Raw genomic sequence first — 12,541 nt, 5'->3', positions numbered from 1 at the left:
TTCCTGTACTATATTGGGTATGAAAATGACCAGTTGTAGTGGGGAAACTTTGTCACCTGCTGTTTACAGGGAGTACTGCACAGTAACACAGTAATAATAAAAATAATAATTGCTTACACTTATATAGTGCTTTTCTGGACACTCCACTCAAAGTCCTTTACAGGCAATGGGGACTCCCCTCCACCATCACCAATGTGCAGCATCCACCTGGATGAAGGATGAATCCCCATCTATGAATGAAGCCAATTCACAGATGGGGATTATTAGGATGCCATGACTGATAAGGGCCAATGGGAAATTTGGCCAGGACACCGGGGTTACACCCCTACTCTTTTCAAGAAACGCCCTTGGATTTTTAATGACCACAGAGAGTCAGGACCTCGGTTTTACATCTCATCCGAGGGACGGCGCCTGTTTACAGTATAGTGTCCCCATCAGTAGATGCGATGTTCCACACTACACAAACCATAATGAACAAATAAGCACCACAGCTGTATAAACTCAGTCCAAGCGATTTTTTAAATCCCAGAGTAAAAAAAATTGAATTAACCGACAAAGGATGTTATTTGCAACAGCAACAGTCATTTGAGGTCTTCTCCAGCAACAGGTAAATCAGAGGTCTTATACTCAATTACTCAATTTTTTTATAACATACCCAAGCATTTTCTGAGCTAGACCTGAGAAATTTTGCTTAAGGTTGTTGACAATTTTAAACCATTCACTTCATTAAAAGGTACATTTATTTCTGAAAGACCTTAGAGGCTGGATAGAAGCATTATAATCGTGCTGGTATGCAATAATGCAGTGCTACAGTGCAATAAACCCCAGATAACAACAGACCCTGCATTAAGTGGGATAGTGCTGGGTTAAATGAGGGTTAGTGATTGGGAACACTTCCCTGTAACAGGGAACAGGAGCAGTAATTAAGGTTTTGATTCTGTCATGTGGACTGTCAAACCTTAAAATGCCAAAAGTAATACCAGAGAAAGAAAACAGCTTCAATCTGTAATTATACAGTACACCTTACTGACAATTCACTGAGTTGACACATCCACAATAGGAGCATCATGGTATCCTTGACATCGAGCAGGTTTCCACTTATTATCACCTGAAGCGATGATGCCTACAGATTCAAAAAAGTTCTGAACTATGCCAATCACTTCTTTCCAAATACAAACATAAAATTTGCATATTAAGTCTCTGATATATAAAAGAGGTGTAGTCTTCACAAATATTTTTACCTGTTCTTTTCTTTTAAGAGTTGTGTTAATATTTACAATTTCCAAAAGCATGAAAGGTTACTCTGAATGATCTAAACATTTATCCCAATTTCTCCCAAAAGCCATTCTATTCCATTTAAAAATCCATTTAGTGATTCAGCTTCAGAGTCCTGGACCTGAAATGCAAAAAAGAGAAATTATAAATACACATTCACATTTTGCTTTTCAAAAACAATGTTAATGTTATTTTGACCTTAATTTAAACAACTTATACCAGCTGCTTGCACACCCCCTAAGATTTTATGATTTAACATATTTAGACATATTTGTCCATCACTTAGTAGAAATACAGTACTTACTTTTTCACAGAAAGAAACTCAATACTGGCTTACTTTTAAATAAATAATGACAAAGTAGAGTTTTTGTGTGTTATTTCTCAAATGAAGTTAGTTTTATCCACTGTTAGAACTTAGTGAAGACTAGGTGAAGGTCAAAAACTGTATGTCTAAATATGTTAAACCATAAACTCTTAAGGGGGCTTAATTACTTTTTCACCAAACCAAGGTGATATACCTCATTGTGAATCACAATTCTGACCGGTCTAAAAACAAGTGTTCCAGCAAATGAGTTGGGACTTCAAATCTTCAATTGTGTGTGATATCATGGTTCCACTCCTTGTTCAGGCAATGGAAAACTTTCAAATATTTTTTATTGCAAATGCTATAAAACATACTTTCTCACAGACATAAATATCACATAAACAACAAAGGGGTGAAGAAGTGAACATTTAAATTATGTGTATAAGATAAAGTTCATTCTGTGTCAAACGTAGCACACAAAACACCCCGGGTCCAGAACAAAATCTAGGGCCCAAGAGACAAACTAACAGTACTTAATTTATCAATCATAAGGCAAGTCACTGAGCTTGAGGGGAAAAGCAGTGCTTCTGGGGCTCCTGAGTGGCTCAACCGGATTGAGCTCTGTGATCCAGATCTCACAGCCCTGGGACACAACAAAGCCTGGCCATCTGTGCCTGGGATTCTCCAAGGGGAAGAGAACATTTGGACCAGAGCCACTGGGAATAGGCATCGGATTAGTCATTTGGGGTTCTGTCAAAGAAACAGTGACCCCAACGACTTCACACTTGCAGTAATGTCACCACAGGATGAGCCACTCCTTCAATCAGCAGTTAAGCCCCAATATATCTCAGTACAGCTTGTAGTATGTTAAAAGATTAATGATTGTACTGGTGGAAGGGTTATATGACCCCTTTTTCTCTTTCACATGCCCCTGTGCGGTTAGCTGTGTCATATACTTAAGCCAAGATGTAATGACACACTTGGCGATTCCAAACTGAGTGGAAATATAACAAAAAATAGTTGCTGGTTCTAACCATCCATCCATTTTCTAACCACTCTACTCAATTCAGGGTCACAGTGGAGCTGGAGCCCATCCAGGTAGGCAACAAACAGAAGGCAAGATACAGTACACTCTGGAGGGGATGCCAGTCTGCTGTAGGGCAGACAGACACAAATACACCCACCAGAACCGGTTTTCCCACAAGCCAATTAACCTACCAGTATGTTGTTGGACTGTGGGAGAAAACCTGAGCACCTGGAGGAAACCCATGTGAAGACAGGGAGAGCACATAGACTCCATGCAGATAGCACCTCAGGAACTGAATCTAGAACACATGCACTTTGAAGCAGCAATGCTCACCAGTGTACAGTACCACCCTGCTGCCCATTGCAGATTATCATAATAATGGGAAATTTGGCCAGGATGCCGGGGTTACACCCCTACTCTTTTCGAGAAACGCCCTGGGATTTTTAACAACCACACAGAGTCAGGACCTCAGTTTTACGTTTCATCCAAAGGACGGTGCCTTTTTACAGTAAAATAATAATAATAATTAATAATTGCTTACACTTATATAGCGCTTTTCTGGACACTCCCCTCAAAGCGCTTTACAGGTAATGGGGACTCCCCTCCACCACCACCAACGTGCAGCCCCACCTGGATGTGTCTAGTGTCCCATCATTAAACTGGGGCATTAGGACCCACACTGCCCACAGGGTGAGCACCCCCTACTGGCCCCACTAACACCTCTTCCAGCAGCAACTTTAGTGTTTCCCAGGAGGTCTCCCATCCAGGTACTGGCCAGGTTCTCGCCTGCTGAGCTTCAGCTGGTTGCCAGTTGTGAGTTGTGAGTTGCAGAGTGATAAGGCTGCTGGCCGAATTTAGATTCTAAATTCATGAGATGAGAATTCAGCCTTTCCTTACCAGCCAAGGGTTCGGAAGTTGTTTCAGGTGCAACTGCTCAGCCATGTTTACACAAGGAATTCTCCTGCATCCCTCCCTGGAAATGCAGGACAGCACCAGCAAGGGACGAGTGGACGGCCCCCAGGCCGGGTCAATCATGGCTTGAATTTGGGCCAATTCTTCTTCACGGTCCGCACCTCAAAAGCCAGACAACACCTCAAACTGTGCCCATCAAGGGTCAAAACCCTGAATGAATTCTTTTTGTGTGAGTGTATTGGTGTGCGAAAGGGACACTGCAATTTTTGTGCCCAAGTCAGCATCAGCTCAACTCATCCCGACTAATTAATATATCAGGCTTCCTTTAACCACTTTGATGAATGTTTGCTTGCCTCATATGTCATATACATAATTTACTTCCAATGTGCACAATGTGTTCGTGATTAAACTATTAAAACAGTACCAGGTTCTAATTTTGTAAGAGCTCTGGGAATGTCGTTCTTACCTCCGTTCTCTTCCGCATTGGCCACATAGATGAAACCATTCACAACTCTGCACACCTCCTGGACGTGTGGCATTGCCGTGTACTTTGCTGTGGAACGCTCCGCCTTGCTGTCTGCCTCCCGCAGGAACAGTTTGCTCTGGACGCTGTGCTGTTCAAGCCGAGCCCTCTCCCTTTCTTTCCTAGAGCAACAACATGCAGGTAAGAAAACGGGCACTGCATTCTCAGCACGTTTCCACTGAAACTTTCCCTGAAAGTTAGGGGATACAAAAGAAATACTGACAATAGAATTCTACAAATAGAAACTGCCAGTAACACCAAAGTAAGGTTATGTATATTAAAGTGCTCTAGTTGGCAGCATGGTGATACAGTGGCTAACATTACTGTCTCACAGCCCTGGGGCCCTGAGTTCAATTCTATACTTGGGGTGCTATCTGCGTGGAGTTTATATTTTTATATACAGTATGTCTCCCTGTGTTCACATGAGTTTCCTCTGGGTGCTCCAATTTGTCCCGCAGTCCAAAAACTGGTGGGTAAACTGTCATGTGGAAAATTATGCCCTGGGTGTGTGCATGTCTATCTCCCCTGCAATGGACTGGCATCGTGTCCAGGGCGTTCATTGCCTTGCTCCCACTGCATGCTGGGATAGGCTCCGGCTCCCCCATGATCCAGACGTTGAAAAATCAGAAAATGGATGGATTCTCATGGAACTAGCTCAACTACCAAAGTGAAACTACCAAAAAGACAAATGTATGCAAATCCCTCCCACAACTCAACAGATGATCCTTATAATCTAAGTAATTTCCAAATTTGGATCTCTGTAATTGGGTCTGGCCTGGACCCCCTGGAAGTAGTGGCTGAGAGGAGAATGGTGTTCAAACTATAGGCCATCATGGACAACGTCTCCCATCCCTTCTATGACATGCTTATAGAAATGATGAGCACGTTCAGCAATAGACTTGATCCATCCACGGTGCGACAGGGAGCGCTCCAGGAGGTCATTCTTGCCTTCTGCCATACGACTGTACAACACATACACCTCGTGTCTGAGCAGGGGCAACATTGACAGTGACCTGTTTCTGGACTGAACAGTAAACTGATACATCTGTTCTTTTTCTTTTTCCACGTTTACAACCATTTTTCTGCAATATATGCCAGGGACCTGTGCAATACATTTATATTTATATTTATATTGTGCAATATTACTTTTATGTGTAGTGTCCTGTTCTGGTTTGTTCTTTGTGTGTTCTGGACTGTGAGTAACTATTCTTAGTGCACTTCTCACTGTACTGATTGTATTGTATGGATTGTATTATTATTATTGTATCATTCATTACACTGTTGCTGTGTTGTCTGTGTTAAGCTGCTGTTGCACTGCAATTTCCCTCACGGGATCAATAAAGTATCTACTGTATCTATTGCACAGAATGTAGATGAGCTTCTCTTTGATCCTATACTGTACACTACAGGCATATTTCTTGCTGTCTATGAAAATTAGCAAGGAGCATGGCTTTGAAAAGATAGTGCAAACAGTAAGCAAATGAAAAAAGTCAAACAGATAGACAGACAAAACCCATGACTGAGTAAACTTACTTTGTTTCCGAGTACAATGTTATAATGTTAAATGTCTGCTGGTTATTAAACCTGAAGCTTATTCCAGATCCAACACCTGCAATATCAAAAATTATAAGAATAAGGGGCTATAACATTAACATTGTGAACCTTTGAAAATAGCACAGTATACAGTTGTATGTAAAAGTTTGGGCATCTGTGGCCAGATTACATGTTTTGTTGATTTTCTAAGTGAACAGAAGTTAACACAACCTCTACAGGGAACAAACTTAAACTTGACATATTTCTGCAAATGTTAATGCACAGTAACTATTTACTGGCTGAATTTCACAGATTGAAAAAAATAAAACAGTAAATGTGGCATGTGCAAACATTTGGGCACCCTATCAGTCAGTACTTAGCAACACCCCATTTGGCAGAAATATCAGTCTCCAAGTTTAAGTTTGTTAGCTGCAGAGGTTTTGTTAACTTCTTTTCACTTAGAAAATCAACAAAATTGATTGTGCCCAAACTTTAAAAAAAACTGTATACTGCCATCAAAAGATATTTTATATATATATACTGTATATTCGGATGGTACACACCATTAATCTGTCTTTGAGGAAAGCCCGCAATAGGTAACACATCTGGAGAGGTCATCATTTTCCGCACGTATGAGACATCCAGTTGCTCCAAGCCGGGGCCAAACATGGCAAAGCAGGGCTCGGAGTTAACCACCAGGGAGTGAAAGAATGATGTTACCGCCCTATATCTCGGTCTGAGAGGTCTTGATCGTCTTCTTGATGCTGGGTAACATCTTAAATACCTGAAGTACATAACAAAGGACACAAAGACTGAGATGTGTTTAATTTCCCTTTAGCATAATATTGATGACTAGCACAGTACTGGTGCAAAAATAATCTGAAGGCTCTACTTACAGCATTAATACACAACACACTGCAGTAGTTGTCAAATAACTCAGTGTTGCAGAGATGTGTGCACATTATTTATTTAATTTTCCATTTTTCCTTTGTGGCCTAATACATACTTCCTCATGCCTAGCTGAATTATTTGGGTGATATTGGACAAACCAGTTTTCTACGATTTTAGAATTTCCTTCAATCCTTCATATCTTAATTCACCCCTACGTAAGTGAAGCAGAATATTGAACTGGCATTAAGTAACCCCTGCCTCCGCTGTTGCCTTACAGACTGCCGCACAACAATCAGGATGAAAGCAGGGATGAGTAGACACAAAAACACATTAAAGTGAATTAAGCTGGATCTGTTTTTACAGAAGATAATAATATAAGATGACATGTTTGAACGTTTGTGGTTTTGGAAGTCTAACTCAACTTCAATACGTACTCTGCCATGAAGTCTGGATAACTCTCTGTGCTCTCATGTAAGGGTTTGTGGAGAGTCGCTAAATCTGGCAGGGAGGTACAGTCGATGGAGGACCAGGAAGGGATGTCTCTGAGAAGGAAGTATTTCCACAGGACTGGATCTCGCACGGCAGAGCTCCAGTACTGGCTAGTGCTGCCCAGCTGGCACAGGTCTTGAGGGGTCAGGAAAGACATGACATAAAACTGGATATCCACCTTCAGCAAGAGAAAAGACAGTGAAAACTAGCAAATGATGGAAAAAAAGAGGTTACTTTTTTAGTGTACTACTTTTTCAGCATTAAAGGTATTCTCACTGAAAGCATGTGTTACAGTGAAAGCATTTTTTTAAATCTGAAAACATGTTTTGCCACACGGGGGGCTTGCGCACTGGAGTGTGTCACCCTGATATCTGGGTTAGATAGAGTGAAAATCCATTAGACACTGAGGTGTTGTTAGAAATCACTTTAGGACAGAACCAGTGAGTTTTTCCTCAGTGGGACGTCTGTTTGACAGACAATTTCTTAATCATCTACAGTAGATGACCAACATACTGCATGAACTAGAGAACGTGGAAGAGCCCTTCAACACATCTGACTGGTTTTTGAGTATCTAAATGATCTGAGGATCTCATCCAAACATTTCTTGAAAGAAGCAATGGTCACAGCTTAGAAGAGTTAACTAATTATACCAGAACCCAGGAAACTGGATAATTTAGCAGAGTAGTGTGCCAAATACAGATCCCTATGTAGTGTACTATGTACACAGCACCAGTTTGAACAATCACCTCTTATATGCATCTTACTAAACATTAACAAGGTCTTAATCCAAATACTGGTTATGCATTATACTTAATGCCTGCCAAATGTAACTTACAGTATTAATCTTTTATAACAGGTTTTATCTAAAGCTTTCTGAAATTGGCTTATACCCTGTCATATAATTTGTATCCTTTACTGCTGTTGCTCTTTCAATGATCCCTAAAAAGTTAATCAAGTCCTACATTTTCTAAGGCTGGACTATTGCATAGAAACTGACGACATGTAGGATCCTCTAGATTAGTTCTAATTATTAGGATCTTCCTCTATGATGTGACTGTAGGAATAATGTACCTGTACTCATTCTAATAATGTAATAATCAACCAAGAACATAAAACACTTCTTTGTACCAAAGTTGGCGGGGGTTCTAATAACGTTATCATGCGCCGTTGTTGAATGTTATCTCATTGCGGTTTTCAAGAAACCGCTAGATGAGATCCTCAGATCAATTACCTTTTCAAAATCAAATACACTAGATCGCTACTCGCGTTTGCAAACGTTCTTATGTTCATTGTATTATATTGTATTGTCTTGTTAAGTATTAACCTTGTTCGTGTCTCTCTTTTGCACATGTAATGTTTTTACTTATTTGTACTGAAGCTACAGTATTAAAAAAATAAAGTAGGCGCATTCCAAGTGGCTTAATCGGTAAAAGACTCTCGCATGATCTGTATGCTCGGGGATTCGAGTCGGATCACTTAAAAACAGTGCAGGTGGTGAGGGACTCGCTTCTCTTCCAGTCAGTGGTGAACCTACGGTAAGGGTTTGTGATTCCTGTCGTCTATAGTGACTCGCAATTGGGAGGTACAGTACAGTATGTGTCAACTTCCTCATTCTCCCGTGGCGTGAAAAACACACAATTTGCTGTTCGGGTGGGCATTACAAAAATAAGACTAGCTATAAAAAAGGCAACAGAAATAACATATACCTTTATTAAAAAGGCAACAAATAAGTATGGGAACTAATGACATTTGGTGTTGTTTTAATACAATAGTATGTTTGTCCTAGGACTTTCAAATATCCGCAGATCTAGAGAGGAACAACAAATCGTAGAGAATCTGAAGTAATGGTGACTGAACACGACCCAGTCCTTATCAGAAAGAGCCTACATTCTTTCTGAAAAGTAAGACTACATTTTGTGTTGTACTGTACATTTCTGTAAAATTAAACATTTTGATCATACAGATTCCAAAACAATCTTTCTGCAGCTTGTGATCTGGGTCTGCCTTAAAATGTACAGGGCCTGGTTTAAAAGAAATCAGTGCATTCTCAATGTCCTCTGGAATAGAATCAATTTACTATACAGTATACTGTATTTAAGAGTTAAACTCCTCCTTATCCGGTAACTTACACTGTAAAATGCAGGTATTATCCCAACTTTCAACACATTCTTTTGTTCTTTCATCGCACTGTGCTGTATAACTTTGCAATGAACATTTTGATTTAAAAAGTTGTCCTACCGGTAAACTGTCCAAGTAGCATGTCCTTGTTATTTTTTCTTGATCTGAATTTCCTTCAGTCGTTTCATTTTTCGTAGCAATTTGGAAATACCTGTCTCTAAACTTCCTCAAACTGTTAATAACAGCAGATTCCAGACTACTCCATCTCCCTTCAGCCATCGTCGCTGTCAGCGAGTTAACATTGGTTTGACAGGTTAAGCTACAATATAGAGGTCCGTAACTAGAGAATATAGTAATAGTGTAGCTATTTGCACCTTGAAAACGTGCTATCAACCTGAAAATTAATTTAAGTCCAATATCTGCGATTTACTTTAACAAATGTATCACCGCTTTGTGGTCTTCCTCAACAAGAAACGTAAGAAATATCCATGTCAAGATCCAGTTCCACCCAAGCTCAGTAAAATCGCAGATGCTTCCAAAACAGACGCTGTAAGTTCCACGTCTCCCAGAGCATGAGATAAAGCTAATGCATCGTGGTTATTGTAGTTCTCTGTAAATGGTGCCTGATTCAAACTCAAAGAGCTTTATTGTCATGACCGACGAAATACAGCGTTGACGAACACAATTACAATAAACATTTACAATAACACTCGATCTTATCCATTATTATCGTCTTCGTCCCCTTGATTTTTCCTTCTCCTGGGAATGTGGTGAAGCTGCTTATTATTAAACGACATAATTCCCTGACATTGGTGCCTCCCACCTTCCAGAGAGTTATGGTGAAGGAACAAGTAACTTCATTATCCTCGTCTGTAATCTGCTTCTGTAAGCATCTCATGGCATGGCAAGACTGCCCCACCTGGATTAGGTGGTGGTGCGTATAGTTTCTTGGGGGTGATGCAAAACCTTTTGAATCATCCTTCCAGTCAAGTAAAAATACTTGACTTTTTACACGGGGTGTAAAAATAATAATAATAAAAAAAACACTTTTTCCAAGTGGCATGAATATGCTTGAAGTTTTGCTCCTCTTCTTCTGGTCCTGGCGATTTCTATAGCCACTTTCTCTAACCCATGATCTTACAATACACGCTAACAAACCAGCAACATGTAGACACTTTAATGGTTGCCAAAGAAAACTATTTAAAATATGCACCCTTTTTCAAATAATATTTATCGATGTTGATGACGAATATGAGATGGATGTGTTTCATTAATCAGTTCAAAATGGAATTTGGGCATTAAGGAAAACTAAAACAGGCATGATAAGTAGTCACTCTTTTTTATTTCTTCTAATTTAAATTTTAAACTAGTTTTGGCAAGATCTCCTCCATACGATGACCAGATGAGGACTTCCCCACGTGAAACACTCCAGACTCTGGAAAAAAACGTCAGGGCCAAAGTATTTCTTGAATTTATATTGATAATCAAGACAAATATATACATAAACGCAAAACATTTCCTGAAGTCCCTGAAACTCTGCAGTAACACACAGTACAATTAAGCAAAATGGAGACTCAGGATACCAGTAGCCCCACAAACTGTACTAAGTCTACCAACCTTGCTAGAACTTACAAATACCACTAAACTATAACTGCCTGTGAGAACACCCTAACCTTATATACAGAACAAACCTGTGAAATGTTAAATTTCCTATTTCATTAACAATTAAACAACACAGGTAGGCTACAATATTTTGAAGTGTCTGAACTGCGGCTTTGGCGGGCTCTTGTGGTAGCCTCTCTGTCATTACAGCTCTCAGCAAAGCAAGCCGCCAGTTTCTCCATCCATTCTTTTTCTAACCAGTTTATTCAATTCAGGGTCACGGCGGAAGCGAAGCCTATACAGTACCAGCAAGCAACAGGCGCAAGACAGTATACACCGTGGACGGAAAGCCAGTCCATTGCAGGGTAGATAAACACGCACAGACTCATAGAAGAGCCAATTTTCCCAGAACCCTTTTAACCTGCACAAATGTATTTGGACTGTGGGAGGAAACGAAGCACCCAGAGAAAATCCACATGAACACGGGGAACCTACAAACTCCAAGCAGGTAGCACCCCAGGGCCACGAGGCAACAATGCTAACCTCCGCAGCACTGTGCCACCAGTTTGTTACGTGTAGAATATTTTTTTTTTGTAAAGACAAGCACTTGTAATTTATGGTAAATAGAAGTGAGGAAAATGTACTACTTGTCTAAAATAAACGTTTTTGCTGAATGCACTCTATCTATAAAAAATTGTTACAGCAAATTGCCAAGTTTTTAAAATGTCAAATGTTGCAAGTCTCTAATGGATTTTGCCAGTGTGGTACACAGCAGGAGCTGTGCACAAGAAGGCTCCTCTCCCACAGTTTCGAGAGCTTGGTATTCAGCCAAGTACTAACTACTGTACACTCTAAGTCCTTAAGACAATCTAGAGGCAGAACATTCAAAGCCTTATACTATATGTGAGCAGGAAAACCTTAAAGTTAACTTTCATAAGAAGTGTAGTTTGCACAGGATGGGAATTATGTGCGTGACATGTTTTAGCAGTGGTGAGCATTGCTGCCTCTCTGTACTTGGGCCTTGGGTTCAGTGCAAGACCTGGGCTGCTGTCTATGTGGAGTTTGCATGTTTTCCCTAAGTTCATGCAGGCTTCCTCCAGGTGCTCTGATTTCCTTCTACACAGTCCAAAAATATACTGCTAGGTTAATTGGTGTCTGGGAAAATGGGAGATGTATGCTTGATGCCAATTATTTTTAACTTGTCCACAGACTGCTGAATTCTGAAAATATAAGATATGCAGATATCTCAGAAGGCATTGCAGTAGGTTAATCAATGAAGAAATGGCAGATATTAATACTTCACCATCTGATAGGCAGAGAAGAAGATAATTCCCATGTCATGTTCCTAATATGAACGTTAATTGAAAAGACAGGGTGAAAGGTAACACCAAGAATTCTAACGTCCACCAAAGATTTGATTTCAGCACCATCAATAAAATACAAAGAAAATGTTCATAACCTCAGTCTTGGGACTGTGCTAACTGCCCTTGACACCTACCTATGTACTGTAGGACGACAGACTAAGGACAGTTTTTTAACACAGGTGTGATAGCTGCAGGCTTTAAACTTCCAAGGACAAAACTAGAATTCAGAGAGAAACTGATGAGGTTAATAAATGAACAGATCTGAGAACCTACCTTAGACGTAGGTGCAAAGAAATAAGGTTCAGGACACAGGTAGGTCATATTTCAGCTATCACCACGGACAGTATCAACACCAGTATCAGTGGAAAGAAAGAGACATGAACCCATGAAAGCAGAACAGTTGACTGCAAAAGATGAGGCCAGTATTGGCGATCAATATTACATATATTTTAAATATAAAGGTCGAATGTGTTGCTCTGGTCGGTAGAGAGGAATAGCAGATC

At 40.2% G+C, this 12,541-nt stretch overlaps 1 protein-coding gene across 3 annotated transcripts; it reads right to left on the bottom strand.

The window, feature by feature from the left end:
- Positions 1-722: 722 nt before the first annotated feature.
- Positions 723-9,677, bottom strand: fbxo4 (F-box protein 4). 3 transcript variants are annotated; one of them, XM_006626915.3, is made up of 7 exons: positions 9,193-9,671; positions 6,900-7,132; positions 6,138-6,358; positions 5,575-5,650; positions 3,985-4,163; positions 3,504-3,679; positions 723-1,396 (listed from the first exon to the last, which is right to left on the bottom strand). In XM_006626915.3, the coding sequence occupies exons 1-7, from the start codon at positions 9,349-9,351 to the stop codon at positions 1,313-1,315; spliced, it is 1,128 nt and encodes a 375-aa protein (XP_006626978.2). In that variant the 5' UTR covers positions 9,352-9,671; the 3' UTR covers positions 723-1,312. The 3 variants fall into 3 exon arrangements, with proteins under 3 accessions (XP_006626978.2, XP_015221614.2, XP_015221622.2); XM_015366128.2 differs by lacking the exon at positions 9,193-9,671 and adding an exon at positions 9,084-9,179; XM_015366136.2 differs by lacking the exon at positions 3,504-3,679 and having other exon boundaries at positions 9,193-9,677.
- Positions 9,678-12,541: the final 2,864 nt, after the last annotated feature.

Source organism: Lepisosteus oculatus, chromosome 3, assembly GCF_040954835.1.
Source record: "Lepisosteus oculatus isolate fLepOcu1 chromosome 3, fLepOcu1.hap2, whole genome shotgun sequence".
Lineage (NCBI taxonomy): Eukaryota > Metazoa > Chordata > Actinopteri > Semionotiformes > Lepisosteidae > Lepisosteus > Lepisosteus oculatus.
The sequence above is the reverse complement of the archived record's forward strand: the minus strand, read 5'-3'. Positions and strand labels throughout refer to the sequence as shown.

Excerpts from the sequence above, each read along its gene's own strand:
- fbxo4 (XM_006626915.3), bottom strand. The coding sequence starts at position 9,351 with ATGGCTGAAGGGAGATGGAGTAGTCTGGAATCTGCTGTTATTAACAGT. Across the intron at positions 4,164-5,574 it reads ACATTGTACTCGGAAACAAA|GAAAGAAAGGGAGAGGGCTC; the intron begins GTAAGTTTACTC and ends TTGTTGCTCTAG. Across the intron at positions 1,397-3,503 it reads AACTTCCGAACCCTTGGCTG|GTCCAGGACTCTGAAGCTGA; the intron begins GTAAGGAAAGGC and ends TTTGCATTTCAG.